General features: G+C 41.4%; 1 protein-coding gene across 1 annotated transcript in view; it reads right to left on the bottom strand.

The window, feature by feature from the left end:
* LOC147729456 (CD5 antigen-like) overlaps positions 1-17,290 on the bottom strand; it is a 476,949-nt gene that overhangs the window by 155,302 nt on the left and 304,357 nt on the right. Inside the window, exon 4 of the mRNA XM_086954323.1 lies at positions 8,208-8,528. Coding sequence (XP_086810449.1) covers positions 8,208-8,528 — 321 coding nt within the window. The remainder of the gene's footprint in view (positions 1-8,207; positions 8,529-17,290) is intronic.

Genomic DNA, 17,290 nt, shown 5'->3' on the forward strand with positions numbered 1-17,290 from the left:
TGGCAGGGGAGCACAAAACAACACAGCTGCTGGGTCATCCATGATAGCCAGGGGGAGGCTGAGGTGAAGATGGTGCAAGTTGCAAAGATCACCTGGCCCCCACAGCAATCTTGTCCATTCCCTCGTCTTGTACCCTTCTCCCTCATTTCCCCCTTGATGATCCTCAAATGTTTCTTCCCTTTTCTGTTTTGCCTTTTCTCCATACCCTTGTATCCCTCCCACCCTCCCTTGGTACTGTGACTGCATCCCCCCTCTGACCCCACTTAATGGAACTCTGCCTGAGAAAATCTACTATGTGTGTATATATATGTATATAGAGAACACTAATCACAAGTATATGCAGTAGACCTTTGTACTCTCTACCATTCCGATGTGACTCTTAGAGTATATCCATTTGTTTCTCTTCTTTGAGTGACTTTACTACTTGTACATTTGCAATTTGTCTTTCTGTTTGTATCTCTTCCTTGTGTGACTTTACATCTTGTACATTTGCAATTTTTTTTGCTTGTATCTTTTATGTAACGCATGTAATCCTAAGTCCTTATATTTCGCAACTGATTCTACCAATCATACGAAGGTTGGCAGGGCTTTCCAACACAAAATCGCTTCGACTGCCTAGAGGTGGTCGATTGACCGTTCCGGTCTGAATCTAAGAGTAAAAACATCAATATTACATACCCACCAGTAAACTTAAGCCAGCAGCGAGTGTCATCGAAGCCTGTTCCCCATATCCACGCAAACCAAAAGTCGGAGACTATCACTGATGTCTCCTGCAATCCTACTAATGTTATGCATATCATATCCACCGACCCCTCGGGGACTGGGCCCGACTCATACCCTCATCAACCAAAAACTTTAAGAGATCCCATCAATCCCCCTCAGACCCAGATAGAGTACTCAACAGACACCCCAATAGTGAGTACCCCGATGGAAATACCTCTCCTTCATGTATCCCCTGAACCTACCAACCTGAGTCTTTCCATTACATATTGGAACGTCGCAGGTCTGTCTTTAAAAATAACATCAGAGTTATGGCTTGACACAGCCAGGGAACACCAGATACTCTGCCTACAAGAAACATGGTGCACAACCCCAATACATCTAATGGGATATAAAACTTTCTTCACCCCAGCAGTGCAGGGAAATATGGGCAGACCAAAGGGGGGGCTTATGATCCATGTTGCCAATACTCTTCCCTTTATATCGAAACTGTTAAAAGAGTCTCCAACATACCAAATTATGCAGATAACCACCACTAATGGTAACACCTATATTTTTACCAATTATTATAACAACTCTGGCACCTCGGATTGTTGGTCAAATTTAGTAGAGATTGCCACATTCCTAACAACATTGCAAAATGATAACAACGAAACTACAACACACCTAATCTGGGGTGGCGATTTCAATCTCCCTTTGTGCCCAAACCATAAAAGAGAAATTTGTGGGCTGCAAAACGAACTTGGCAGCCCCATACCCCACTTTGTGCACTCGACATGTGGAAGTAAACTGAATGACATTATATTTTCCTTAGATTTGGATTTTGCGAATGAATTAGTAGACCCGCAGAAGGATTTTCTACCAACCTTCCATGGAAGAGGCTACTCAACAACTATAGACTACATAATAGCCTCCCATTCACTTAAAGGGCAATTAGCAAACCTTGAAACTGGGTCTAACGCAACGAGTGACCACTACCCACTCAGTGTAAGAATCATCATCAAACTGGTAAACGGCCACTCTGCAAAGCCGAGCCTTTTAAATCAGCAATCACTTACCATGAATAAACTGAATGGCTAGACGGTTAAATGGGCTAAGATCGACCCGGAAGAGACGACGCAGAGGGTCCTTGAAAAATCCAAACACTGGATATCTGAATGCATGTCCTTGGAGACGTCACCTCAAATAATGGTTAGTAGTTTCCAAAGCATCCAAGAAACAATAAGGAATGAACTATTCGTCAAACTAAAAAAGAACAACAAGCCCCCTACCACGAGATGGTTTGACACCGCTTGTCGGAAGGCACTTTCAACTCTTAAAGAAGCCTTACACAGACCCACGAGAGACCCCCTGGAAATTTCTAACTTAAGAAAAGCATATAATTCTGCCAGACGGGAACGTAAAAAACAAATCAAACAAGAACTATGGTCACAACTGCACAACAGCACCCAAAGAAAGGACAGCACCTTATTCTGGCAAGTCATAAGATCTCCATTCTCGGTCAATAGCACAGAAACCCAAAACCTAGATGTGGCAGTAACCGAAGAAGATTGGGTCACCCACTTCTCAAAAATCTTTGGCCCACCTCCGGACTTTGCAGTAGTTAATGGTTCAGTAACAAATGAGGTCCATTTATCGGGAAACAACATCTACCCGATAAATATTCATTTCCACCTCAGTGAAGTTATCAAAGCAATCAGGGCATCCAAATCTGGCAAGGCTCCTGGCCCCGATGGAGTTCCAATGGACATCTTCCTCCACAATGTAGACTTTTGGTCACAGCTAATCACTCGGGTTATGTCAGCTGTAACATCGGTCGGGCTTTTCCAGTCATGGTCGACATCAATCCTTTTACCCATCTTTAAAAAAGGCGACCACAACGACCCAGCTTGCTACAGACCAATCTCCCTTCTGGACTCCATGGGTAAGATCGCGGGTCGAGTGCTCCTGGACCGTTTACAATCTTGGGCCCGGGAGAACAACATCATAACCGACCTACAATACGGTTTCCAGAAGGGGCTTGGGACCGTGGAACAGGCTCTTAATCTTGTCCTTTTGGCAGGGAAATATGTTGGCGCCAAAGGAGGTAACATCTTCCTTGTCTATGTCGACCTAAGTGCGGCATTTGACTGCGTCCAACATGCAAAACTCTGGCAAATACTTAGTGACCTCGGAGTGGACCCCCCATTAATAGCCTTCCTACGTGAACTCTATTCTAATGCCACAGGGCGAGTAAGATTTGGTACCAGTGGTGAGCTGTCCCGCTCATTTCAAATAACGAAGGGAGTAAGACAGGGATGTGTACTGGCTCCCTTCCTGTTCAACCTTTACACAAACGGGCTTGAGCAGGCTATGTTGGAAGGGAGCCAAGACTTACCCCAGATAAACCACCGTCCGATACCCACACTGCTATACGCTGATGATTCAGTTATTTTAGCACGGACCCTGAACCAACTCCAGATACAAACTAATAAATATGCCACATTTATGGACTCACTCGGCCTCAAAATAAACATAAAGAAAACTTTCACAATGCGCATCGGACCTAGGGTCAAAAACCCTAAACCGATAATGGTGGATAAAATGAAGCTGGAAAAAACCTCAGTCTACCCCTACCTGGGAATCTTAGTGGATGATGCGGTGAACTGGCGCAAGGCAATCAGCGCCAAAAACCTTCACTTTCGTCGGGCAACATCGGCATTGATTTCTTTCTCGAGGAAACTGGGGAAACCAGCACCACCCGAACTTCTGACCATATATTACGCAATGTGCCATAGTGTGGCTACCTATTGAACTGGCGTTTGGGGTTATGGACGCATAGATCAACTACAAGTAACGGAGAATGGCTTTATTAAATACATTTTAGCCCTTTCTCAAAGTTCCCCGATACTAGTCTCGCATTATGAGCTTGGTATGGAATATATTGTTGACACTATCCGCTGCCAACCAATTTTACTGTGGCATCGAATATGGACCAACCCTGAATGCCACCTAACTCGCTCCCTTATTACAGACTGTTTAGCCTTGACAAACTGGCGAAAAATTCCTTGGTTGACCTACATATGGAACTTCTTCAAAGACCTGGACCACGAGTCTTATTTCGAAGATCCTGCTTCGATAGAAGATATTTCCAGGAAACAATTAAAATCAATGTGTCTGGGTCACCTGAGGGAGTTACGGAATCAAGCTGAGATCTTAAAACCATCTAACAAAAAAATCTGTGCACAACAATCTTGCAAAGGCATACAAGCATATTTGACGTACTTCTTATCAAACCACGAGAAATTTTTATTAACAAGACTTCGTTTTAACATTTTTTTCCGTTTAGTTTCATTTCCGGAAACTCAAAATTGGTCCCGCAACTTGATGAACTGTCCATGTGTTGGAATTTCCCAACAGTCAACGATCCACGTTGTTTTATTTTGTAAATATTACAAACTTCCACGAAAAACGTGGATTATTCCACTCCTCTGATCCAGTGGCCACAGACAAAGCTATCCTGCGTTTCTCTTTTTGCAGTCTCTGAACACGCCCCATGAAGCTAAACTCGCAGTGACTTTTCTTAAAGCAGTCATAACAATACGTCAAAATGTTCTAAACTAATTAGAAGCATACAAAACTGCAAACTTTATTTCTAGTATGTTTCTTTGTATTTCGACTTATTTTTAAACTCATTTATGCACTGAAAAGTTTTTTCTTCTGTATGTACTTTTTATGATTATACTATTAATAATCGAATAAAAGTTTATGAAACTGAAACTGATTCTTATGTAAAGCGCTCTGACACCTTCTGGTAAAGTTTGCGCTATATAAAATCGCATTAAATTAAAAACAAAGAAACAAAAAAAAAACTAACACTGTTTATGTGCTGCGTGGGCCCCAGGGGGGCCTAGGTGAAAATGGCTCAACGGCCTGAGCAACACCTGGCCCCCAGGGAGGCCGATTTTTGCAAACAATCACCCCCTCCCCAGCCTGATTGCTTTGCTGGGCAGGGGGTGAAGGAGACGCCACAGCGGATAATCACTGCACAGTGAAGCTGCAATCATTTCTCTGTCTCTGTGCCCTCTGTGGGCCGTTTTTTTTTCTCCCCTTTCCTAGTCCACAGCGATCACGGAAACAGAGATAGAGAAATTAATGCAGCTTCACTGTGCGGCTGGGAAAGGGGAGAAAAAAAAAACGGCCTGCAGAGAGCACGGAGATACCGGCCCTTTGGCCGATGCCCGAATGCCTGCATTGCCATCCGCCCCTGCAAGGAAGGCATCAAGGGTCCCCACTACCCCGGCGACCATCCCTGACTTCTGCAAACTCATGTTCAGCAAGTTACACGCAAACAGTAATATCAATTTTCAACTCACACAGCATCTTCTAACCCTTACGTTACATGTGTGCTATCCAATACCAGTCCTGACTCAAGACCACAGAGACCAGCGCGTACCCACCCACATGGCCAGGCCCCAACAACACCCCAAAAAGTCGAAAAGCACACACAAATCACCACAATCCAATGCCATCCATGCTCCAAGTGTGATGCTTCGGGTACGGACTTCATGAGATGGCAATGTAAAGTTCTGTATAGTGCCAATGCTTTGATTGTGAATACATTAAAACCAAATTCTAAAAGTCATGAGTAGATTCTTAAATTGTCCACAATTAATAACATCAATGCTTATAAATGCGTTGGTGTGAGTGCCAAACCTTTTTGAGCTTCTTCACACAACTACACACCCCGGACTGTTAATTGTGGGTTCAGACCACTCAGGAAAGCAGAAACAGCAGTGCAGCAGTCCCCTATGCCGAGCTTGGGAAACAGTCGTTTTAGCAAGAAGACACTTGTTCTTTTTAAGACTGAGCAGACACATATCATGCTACTGAGAAAAGGTTCAAGCATTGTGAAAATAGGTTTGGGGAAATATAGACAATACGTCTGGTTTGTTTTGCTCGGACTCATTCACCAAGCAATGAAGGGACTGCGCAGAGTCACAAGACACAAGATCCCAGTCATTTGTAGCAGAGCTTGGCACCCCCACACTATAGGGGCACCAGGCCAGAGTTATAATGCTGACACGTAATTATATAGTTCATCCAAGAGCAGAGCTGTTATTGGCGCTGGACTAGCAGGAAGACAAGGAACCGGACCAGGGTTGTAATGCTGGATCTTGAAGAAGAACTATTAATGTCACTTACACAATAGTAAAATGATCAGCTTGAGAAGTTTATTTGTTGGTTTTGGTCACCAATGATATCAGCTACTTACTTTGAAGTCACGCTTCTTTCTTCCATGAGGACCACGCCATGATCTTTTTACATCATTTCACAAGACATTGACTGATTTACAGTGACTCCGGAAGCAAGATAGCGGCCGCTGCAGCAGTGCAGTGAGGTTGTGAGGGAGCCTACTGGAGATGTAACCTTTCACGGCAAAGAAACCTCCCGATATCGTAATCGAAGGATACACTCCTTTTACTAAACAACCGGCATGCTGACAGCTCTTACCTGTCGAGGATCTGCCAGGCAACTATTGCGGGCGCTGCTATCGAATGCCTCCCTGGTGTGTTACAACGCCAGAATACTGCGGAGCTGGTTTTGTGACAGTAAGTTTAAAAATGTCTAGGTTGAATACCACGTAAAAACTTTATTCAGTGGTCAGCCTGACATATTAAAAGTATGTGTTGGGAGATTACCAAATAAATTGTTTGGGTATTTCCACTTTATGAGTTCTGTATAGTGCAAATGCTTTGATCTATACTACTATTATAAAGAGAGAACTTACACCTTTTGGCAAGTTAAACTCGGGAACCACAGCGCCAATCCACACACCCAATACATTGTTGTAAACCACAGGGTGTGTAGATGGACATAGGCTGCAAAAAATAAAAAATAAACGTAAATTAAAAAAATAAAGTTTTTAAAAAAAGTAGTCCCCTAAAACAAGCGCCGGCCGCGACGTAGTGCTGACCGCGACCTACACCTACGTGATGACGTGCGGGGAGGAGCGGGGACGAGGGCCGACGTGCGGCGATGAGTGAAGAGTGTCGCGGCGGCTCTGGTAAGGCGAGAGGGGCAATGTCGGGGCTGGCGTGGGGGCTAAGGACGAGCGCGACTGAGGTAAGGAGGGAGGCGGGCGGGGGGCCCGGCCGGGAGTAAAGAAATTTTAAAATTGCAGCCCCCAGCCCCCTTCTGCCCCCGGGCAACGCTGGGGCGGGCTGGAGGCGGGCGGGAGGCGGGCGGGAGAGCAGCGGTACAAGCAATGTCGGAGCGGGCGGAAGGGCGGTGGGGGCGGGCTTCCGGCCGGGACTACACTAAGACTCTAAAAGCAGCCCCCAGCCCCCTTCTGCCCCTGGGCAATGCCGGGACGGGCTGCTATTTGTGAATAAATTAAAACCAAATTCTAAAAGTCATGAGTGGATTCTTAAATTGTCCTACAATTAATAACATCAATGCTTATAAATGCGATGGTGTGAGTGCCAAACCTTTTTGAGTTTCTTCACACAACTACACACCCCGGACTGTTAATTGTGTGTTCAGACCACTCAGGAAAGCAGAAACAGCATCTGCAGTCCCCTCTGCTGAGATTAGGAAACAGTCGTTTTAGCAAGACGACACTCGTTCTTTTTAGGACTGAGCAGACACATATCATGTTACTGAGAAAAGCTTCAAGCATTATTGAAAAATAGGTTTGGGGAAATATAGACAATACATCTGGTTTGTTTTGCCCGGACTCATGAGCAGGAATGAAGGGATCGCGCAGAGTCACGAGACGCAAGATCCCAGTCATTTGTAGCAGAGCTTGGCACCCCCACACTATAGGGGACCAGGCCAGGGTTATAATGCTGACTGGACTAGCAGGAGGACAAGGAACCGGACCCGGGTTGTAATGCTTGACCTGGAAGAAGAACTATTAATGTCACTTACACAGGAGTAAAATGATCAGCTTGAGAAGTTTATTGGTTGGTTTTGGTCACCAATGATATCAGCCACTTACCCTGAAGTCGCACTTCTTTCTTCCATGAGGTCACACAAGACATTGACTGATTTACTATATTACAAACCTGCATAGAATATTCTGTAGCTTCTTGAAATAAAAAGTTTGAAAGGACAACCAATCTGTTCCAACCCTTGGTTGTGCCTTTCCATGGACACGTCTTCACCTTACAACCTGCACAGGGCTGGACGTTGAGATTTTCTCTGCTGAAGGGACAGAAGTGACAGTCTCCGAGGCGAGGCTCATGTCATCTGCAAATAGGATTGTCGCACTACGCCTCCTTCTGCATGCATTGCCTTCAAAGAGGTTGCAGCCTGTAAGGCCACTGATACAATCTTTAGCTCATAATAAATCTAATTGAGTGTATTAAATGATATTTCTGCATCTATTAAAAAATTATTGTGTTGTCTCATATAGGTTCTTTCTTTCTGATTATATTATAATCTTTTACTGTTCATTTCTAAAAATGCGTTGGAGTTGAAGGATTGCTGATGGCTTCTCTTACCTCTGCACTGCACTCCACCATCGCTCTTCCACCAGCAGCTGTTGACTCCCCAGGGAGCGCGTGGACAATCGAAGAGAGACCGTTCTGCTCCTGTGCACCTGACGTCACTCATCCACACGGGGAAGACGCCACTTCCAAATACGTCATTGTGTGTTTCTGCTCTGGATGCTGCTCCACAGTTCAGTTGTCTACAGACCACCTCAGCATCCTTCTTATCCCAGTCGTTATCACAGACCGTCCCCCAGCGGTTCTCGTGTTTGATCTCCACCCTCCCACTGCAGGCGTCACCAGAATTTACCAACCGGACAGTGTCAGCTCCACCTGTGAGTAAAGGACCAGAAGGAACAGGTTAGATTGATGGCAAAGAAAGCTCATTTGTGAGAACAATCTTTGAACACACATTGCCACCTCCTGTTGACTAATGTGAAAAGTGTGCTACCAGAGTACACTCAGTGGCTAGTGCTAATAATCAACTCAGAACTCTTTCAGGCTACCTAAATTACATCCACATTTGTATAACAACATTTGAGACAAAACTATCATTTATCACTGGCCTGGTGACTAATATCTGACACAGCTATAGAGAGCAAAAAAATATATTTCCTTTGGAGGACCACCTCTTGATGAACCCCCGGATTGATCACCTCTCTACCAATATGTTGCGAAAAAGCACCTCACTCTCTTCCTCATGTAAATGTAAATGTATATGTAAATGTATAGGCATTTATATAGCGCACTACTTACCCGGAGGGTCCCAAGGCGCTTCGACCGCTGCGAAACCCTTCCTGGCTTCCCTGAGAGATGGTCCCTTAATGGGTATCTCCAGGGTGAGACCAGGCATCCCCGGCGGTCTGGTGGGGCCGTTAGTGAAGATGAGGCAAGGTAATGCCCAGAGTTGCTGAGTGTGATCGCCGATCAGAGTGGGCACCGAGGCGAGAGAATTATCAAGTCCGCTGACCCTGGTCCAGAAACCTGCCGCGCCGGGAATCGAACCCTGGTCCCGGGCCGTCCTCTGCTCTCGGGTCTGCCGCCTCTAACTAGTGAGCCACACTACTTCACCACTCATCAGACCTGCCAGTAGTTTCAGGTGGAATATTGAAATCAAGCTGAATCTTTGAACATAGAATGTATCTGGTAGCCTCAATTTAACTCAGAAATGACAGATTTATGAGGGTTCAGAGGCAGCGTTGAATGTTGTTCGTGCAATGGAGTATAAGAGGTGGAGACCCCCCTCTTCCATCACAACAGGTGGGCCACCCACCTTATCTAGAGCTCTTTGACTGCCTGGCAGGGAGAACTGGGCAGACAGCAGCTCCACCAGAGCAGCGGATGACCTCAATACTGCCCTGGCCACCATGCTTCCTTTACTCCTCTCAGCCTGTATTCAGTGTTCACATCTATAATCCCAACACAGAGTTTGCACGGAGACTTCTTGTTTTCTCCGCCTGGAAATGCTATGCCACGCATGGTGGGTGGACCAGAGCAGGGAAAAGTGGTCACAGTTTTCCCACCTTAAACAGGATGGGTTGTCCCTGAAATATGTTACTTAGTATGGAACCTTGGGGCAGGAAGGAGCTGCTAATAAGCACCTTACTACATGTGCTGGCTCTTACACGTGGTCGCCATTTTGGCTAACATCAATTAGGTGGATTACTTTGCTTGTGTGTAAGTCTGACATAAGTACACATAGGCTGTGAAGGTGGGAGTGAAGTGAAGTGAGACACAGCAAAGACTTTCACCACTCACATGCAAGAATCTCTGTGACGATTTTTACACACATCACAACCTAAGTTGGAACTAAAGGAGCACTGAAACATATTACATGTTCATATTGCTGAATAACATTATATATATTTACATTTGCAGTTCACATGTATACTCTATAGCAGAGGGAGATGAAGAGATTTACAAGTAAAAGTGAAATAGCTGGGTGAAGCCCTGATCCCCAGCCTCAATGTCGGCAGCTTAGCCAGTGGCCCACATCTCCTGAAAGCAGCCGTAGCCCACTGCATCCTGTATCAATGCAGCCTTAGCATTCTGCAGATCTAAATTAATATCAAGCATCCCCAAAGACATTTACAGTTGTAGGGAAGGACCTCTATTGAGGGTTCAGAGACAAAATATCCAAATCAAAAATATCGACCAAAATTATCGAGACATAAATATCAGCTACAAAAATTTCAACAACCTATCATTAGAAAGGTAAGTACAAAAATATTTTCAAAATATATAGTTTTCAATCAAATTTTTGAATTAAATATCGATTTTTACATATATAAATTAAAATATTAAAAAATGAAATATATTAAATGCTAATAAAAATGTAATGAAAACACACATGCATGAATATATATATCTTTAACATAAATCTAGTTAAAAAAAGTATTATAAAACCAATCCTTTTAAATTATAATAAACAATTATATATGTATATATATATACATATATATATATAAATATATATATATATTTATATATATATATGTATATATATATTCAATGAAAAAACCATAGGTTATAGACCATATATAGTTAGGAATTCGCATTTACAAAACCTTATTTTACTCGCATAAAACCATTGAAATTCCATATATAGTTAGTTGCGCTAACTATATATCGCGCACCCGCAATCCACTGCTGATGATGTCACATATTACATCATTCATGACATGGTCAGTGACATCACTGATGACATCACTGATGACATCTCAAATGACATCACTGATGACATCACTGATGACATCTCATTTGACATTACTGATCACATCACTGATGATATCATTCATGTGATAATACGATGAACCTCTTCAGACTCTAATATAACCTTAGATACAATCAGTGTAAACAGACACTCACAGACTGTCACTCATCCATGGAGTTACTCACACACCTAGTCAGTCATGCAAAGAATCAATCACACCTCCATTTCCTCAACTATACAGTTATACAAACTTTACTTATTCAAACATATACTAACACATATTTACTCTCTTATACAATCCCTGATACAAGTTCACAATGATCCATACAGCCACTCACACATTCACTGGCTCTTATGCACAGTTATTTATATATGTCAACTCTCACATGTACTGTGTTTTACATATGTACTTACTTTGACATGTAGCACTGAGATATCCATTCACTCACCAATACACTCATGCACACAGTCAACCGCCCATACAGCTGTTACCACATGCACTTTTGAAACCATACCTCTAGTGAATCAACTGCTCACACATCTATGCACAGAGTCATACACCTCCCAGCCACCCACACACACACTCAGTCTCCCATACAAATACTAAGGTAACCAATCAATAACCCATATAGTTACTCATATAGCTACTTATCAACACATGCAACAGTTTACAGAACAACAGACATAATGATGCACAAATTAAGACAGTTTAGTCACTAACCCATGCACTCAGTGAGACACATTTAATCACTCACTCATACAGTCAGTCATGCACCTACTAAATCCTTCATCCAGACACTTATACATCCACTCATTCTTCAATATGTAAGACATATTTTAACTTCACAGAAACATACAGTCACTGGATGTTGTCATCAGTGATGTCATTTGAGATGTCATCAGTGATGTCATCAGTGATGTCACTGACCATGTCATGAATGATGTAATATGTGACATCATCAGCAGTGGATTGCGGGTGCGCGATATATAGTTAGCGCAACTAACTATATATGGAATTTCAATGGTTTTATGCGAGTAAAATAAGGTTTTGTAAATGCGAATTCCTAACTATATATGGTCTATAACCTATGGTTTTTTCATTGAATTTCAATGGTTTTTTAAATGCAAATTTCTAACTATATATGGTCTATAACCTATGGTTTTTTCAGTGAATTTCATTGGTTTTTTAAAAGCTAACATCTGTAGCTGTAAAATGTATTATTCTTTAAATCCCAAAATATATTTAGATGTTTATTGATAATTTTTTTTTTAATATTTTTTTTCTTCGCTTCTAGTTCGCGAACCGGGAAGCTTTCCGTTAGCTCATCTTGATGCCGCGATCTAGTCCGCGAACCGGTCAACGTTACGTTAGCGGAACAGTGACGCGCCGCGGAAGCGCGACGTATCACGTTATCGCGTAATGCGTCTAATGACGCGCCGCGTTAGCGCTCCCGGAAGTGCTCCGGACCGCGAACCGGAAGCGATCTGGGACGCGGCGCGCGCCGCGTAACGTAAGCGGAACAGGTCATGTGACTTGTTTATCAAACTTCTCATTGGTTCATTTCACTTTTGGTTTCCAAATGATGTATGACTAGGTCATGTGACCTAAAAATAACACTTTTCATTGGCTCAGAACTTTTGTTTTCCCCAAATCAAGTAAACCCCTCCTTATTTCCTCACTCTGACTTTCATCTTGGTGAGAGAAAGACCATTTATCTGAAGATCCACAATGGCTTCCATTGTTGCTGCAGCTGGTGCACCCCCACCACCACCTCCACCTCCCCATAAGAAGAGAGGACCACCCAGTCAAATTATGACTAACAGAGAGGAGGAAGATGAGGAAGAAGAAGAAGAGGAGAGAGAGGGACAACAATTTGTTGATGAGTTGCCCCGGGTTTCTAAACGAAAAACCAGTTTCATCTGGCAGTTTTTCACCATCCCTCCTGGAACCAAGAAAGTGAATGCAAAATATGCCACCTGCCTCATCTGTGACCACAGATTGTCGAGAGGCACAGAAAAGAAGTACAGTATGGGGAACTATACAATGCACCGTCACATGAGCAGGTGGCATCCCTTGAACTACAGCCGGGCTGAGTTAAGGGATCTTGTAGACAATCCGACGGCAACTCCTGTGGCAAGATCTACATCCACATTGTCTTTGACGGGAAGAGAGGCACAAGAGACTGTGCCAAACATCCAACGTAACTTCCAGCACATGAAGGTGTCTTGTATTTACTGTGGTGCTATGCTGTCATATGGCAACATGAGTGTCAACCTCATGAACATTGCATATGAAAATCATAAGTGCCCTAATGCACCCAAAAAGTAATTTTCTTTTTTTTTGCTCCAGTTGAGCCGTTTTGAAAGCCTGTTTTTTGTTGTCTCCCCTCCTTAAAAAACACAAAAAAAACATAAAACAGTTCTAAAAATACAAAAAAATCAAAAAATGTTCAAAAAATTACAAAAAAAACATAAAACAACAAAAACAAAAAAAAACAGTTCTTTTCAGAACTACCTCCCCTTTCAAACAAAATTGCTAGAATGTTTATCACTCTGGCAAGCTCTATTTCTTTTGGTTCGCTTCAAGTTCGCTGACCGGTTCGCGAACTTTAAGCGAACTAAAAAAAATATTTTTTTAAAAAAAAAGAAGAGTTAGTATAAGGGAAGTAAACAGAGAATAATGTAAAAAGAAAGACAGCTAGAGAGAGTAAATGAGAGATACTGTCAATGACATCATCAGCAGTGCATTGCGGGTAAAAAGAGTGGAAAACATTTACCTTATAATTCTTGTTACCTTTTTTAAATATTTTTTCATACTTTCAATCTGTAAAACAAAGAACAAACATTTCAAAAAATATTAAAACATGTATTTAAAAATTAGAAAAGACAAGGGAAAAGGTTCAAAAACAAACAGTTTTTCAACAACTTTGACATTTACAGAAGTCTCTGCTTCTCTACGTTCCCTACACAATCCTAAAGATATATATTCGAAAGAAACTGTATCTTGATATTGCTGAACTGAGGCCTATTTTGAAACATGATGTTTTTCTTGCACTGCTAATGTCTCACAATAGTGATGCAATAGCAGCGCAAAAAAGATGTAAAGTCATAATAAAATTGTGTCTAACATTGTAAATGATTGTTTTAGGATGCAAATAAGATGTGTGCTTTCAAGAGCTTTCTTTGAGGTGAGGCCTCTTTTTTTTATAAAAAAAAAACACTACCCAGAAGTACAGCACTCTAAGCATTAAAATTGATATTTACAGAACTCACCTTACCCATATGTACCACACATTTCTAAATGTATATCATAAGGACAAAAAGCATAACATTAATTATACATGTTAAATGGTTTATTTTTGCTGTTCTCAGAATGTATCAAATTTCACTTAAATCAGTGACTTGAAGGTATTCATCATGTAACAGCGGGGAAAAAAAAACACAATCAAAATGACTGTGTTTAAAAAACCCATACAACCTAAGAAATCTGATTTCAAAACTTCTTAAAATTAACTTACTTTCAATGACGTCGAAGGATCTCCTATAAACAGCATCCACTCTGTTGTGCTTTAAATATTTTCAGCCCGCCACTTTCTGAAAGAAAACCTCCATCGATACGTGAAATATGTTACATAGAAAAAAAACTTCTCTCATTATATCACATGTTTCCACTAGGCCAAATCATGTTGCCGCGATTCGCAAATCTTGTAATTCTTCCAATCAAATCCCGACATTTTCTATTTTCGCAACTTTCAAAAATAAAATATTTGAGATTATTTTCACAATCCTGGACTACTAATATCTTACTCTTCTTTGTCAGTCATGTTCTCCTTTTCCTATGACACTGATACTGCTTACTATGAAGCAGACTTACTTGCATTAGGTTTATATAGTTGAATTTTTAATCGAGACAGCATTGCAGACTTACATTCCCTCTACTTAAAATTTTGGTTTTAAAAACACCAGGTAAGAATTTTTAAGGTCAAACGGCAATTTTTTTTTGAACGTTACAACAGAATCATTACAGAATGACCAGCCGTTTCCAGACTTTAAGTAAGCTGTATAATGTCCTGATGTTGTTGATGGACCATCGTGATAGATAATTGCTACAGTAACAAAAGTCCTCCCTGATATTGACAGCTGAGAAGCCACAAAATTTTTTATTAAAGTTGACAATTTTGTTCCATCAGGCCTACATCGTTGCATCATTAAAATGACATACTGGCCATATCTACGTATAAATAATGTTGACATCATATCACATTTACATTGGCTACACTCCATGTTGTGATCCGCTGCATTTACTAGCTTATTAAAGGAGACTGATTTACTGTCTGGCAAAGTTAAATATATAAATCTTTCTGAGTCTACACTAGTAGTACTTGATACCATACAGTTCTCGCAGTCATGCTGCCATTGATAAGAAAGCCCAAACAGGTGATCTACATCTACACCCTCAACTTGCAATATATCAAGCATATACATTAAAAACTCCTGACAATCTTGCTGATTATTTTCAGAGAAGTCTGTTTGACCTGAACATTCATCTAACAGATAACGAACTTCAGACACACTTTCTACTTTTGTTCGATCACTGCTACATTTCTCGAAAACAGAATTCAACAAACAGCATAAAATTTGTTCAGAATTCAACAGAATCTGTTCTTTTAAACTCTCTAGTGAAAAGAGAACATTAACCACTACATTTGCATAGCAGTTGACACCAGAACTGTTTTCAAATTGAAAACCGACAACATCTTCAACAGAATCCACTTTCTTTCTGCTAACAATTTTCGGTTCATTGACTTTTAGTCTTTTTGCAACAACCTCCCTACTATTACTGCTATTTCTACGTTTGCGGCCTACCACACGTTTCTCAAACAAAGGATATTGAGGCAAATGTGGCGCATACTCTCTTCTTAACCTATTGTATTCCTTAACACAATCTAGATCCGCACAAATGTTTGTGACATCACAGTCAATCAAGTACAATCCCGATAAAGTTCTAACTCGTGACAATGCCACATATGCCATACCCTCCTTGAACACAGAACTGCCAATATTCACCAATGCACAGTCTACACTTAAACCTTGCGATTTATGGATTGTCACCGCATATGCCAAGCAAACAGGAAACTGTTTACGGCGAACATATAAATCTTTAACAAGCAAAAACCTAGCAGAACAACGACCAATTTGCTGTACTTCCTCAATGCCATCAAATTTAATTTTTAAAAATTCTATTCCATCTCTATTTCTGTATTTCTCAAAATCAACAACATTACCCATTGATCCATTTACCAGACCTCTTTCTACATGTAAATTCCTTCTCAAAATAATTCGGCAATTTAAACACACATTCAAAGTCTTTTCAAAACCCGCTGTTTTAGATATAGTCTTCTCTAATGAATCCAATTTTGATTTCAAATTGTCTGACAAAATAATTGTTGATCCCATATGCTCTAATTTGTCGATAGCTTCAAGTTTCACAATCTCTTGCTTTTCTAAATTCAACATTTTGTTGTTGAAGATGGCACATTCTGCAAGAGTTGGCATGAGACATATCCCGGATTTCTTCTCAGTAATTTTCTGAAAAATATTCTCAGGCACAATATCTTGTTTGGGATACAAATTTGACAGTAACCGTGCATTTAAAGCTTCTTTCCCATGCTCGGTCACTTTTCCAATTCTAATATCTTGTAGAATATTCTTGTAATCTTCATCCTTTGCCTGACGCATATTTTGATGCAGTTCTGCATAATTGAAGTTTAACCATATATTGACGTTGCCAATGCTCCCTAGGCACTTCCTGGTATCTTCATGCGTGAGTATTTTGAACACAGGTTGACCTTTTACTGGTGTCAGCTGTAGAAGATCTCCGAAAACAATAATGTGTTTCCCACCAAATAAGACATCATATTCAGTTTTAAGTACTTCTTGCATTCTCAAATGCACAAAGGCAAGCATGACATTGGAAACCATGCTTACTTCGTCAATGATAAGTAGTTTCATTTTCCTCAAAACTCTTGAAACTTCACAGCAAGCATCTCCAGATAACTTGTTGTATTGTAATTTGTTGTCATGCTCCACCGGCAGCATCAATAGACGATGCAAAGTAATACCTTTAATATTATGTGCTGCCAGTCCAGTAGGAGCGGTGACAACACAAGACAGCGATGACTCAGTCCTTTCCTGCAAATAACAAGAGATTGCTTTAATGAGGAAACTTTTTCCAGTTCCCGCTTCTCCACTCACGTACAGTCGGACAGGCTTCAACGACGTACACGAGCACTCTTTCTTCTCATGACTTAATCCGTGCTCAATTTCCTTGGTAACTTCATCATATATTTTCCTCTGCTCAACGTTGAGTTGTTTTTCCAAG

Source organism: Lissotriton vulgaris, chromosome 2_1, assembly GCF_964263255.1.
Source record: "Lissotriton vulgaris chromosome 2_1, aLisVul1.2, whole genome shotgun sequence".
NCBI lineage: Eukaryota > Metazoa > Chordata > Amphibia > Caudata > Salamandridae > Lissotriton > Lissotriton vulgaris.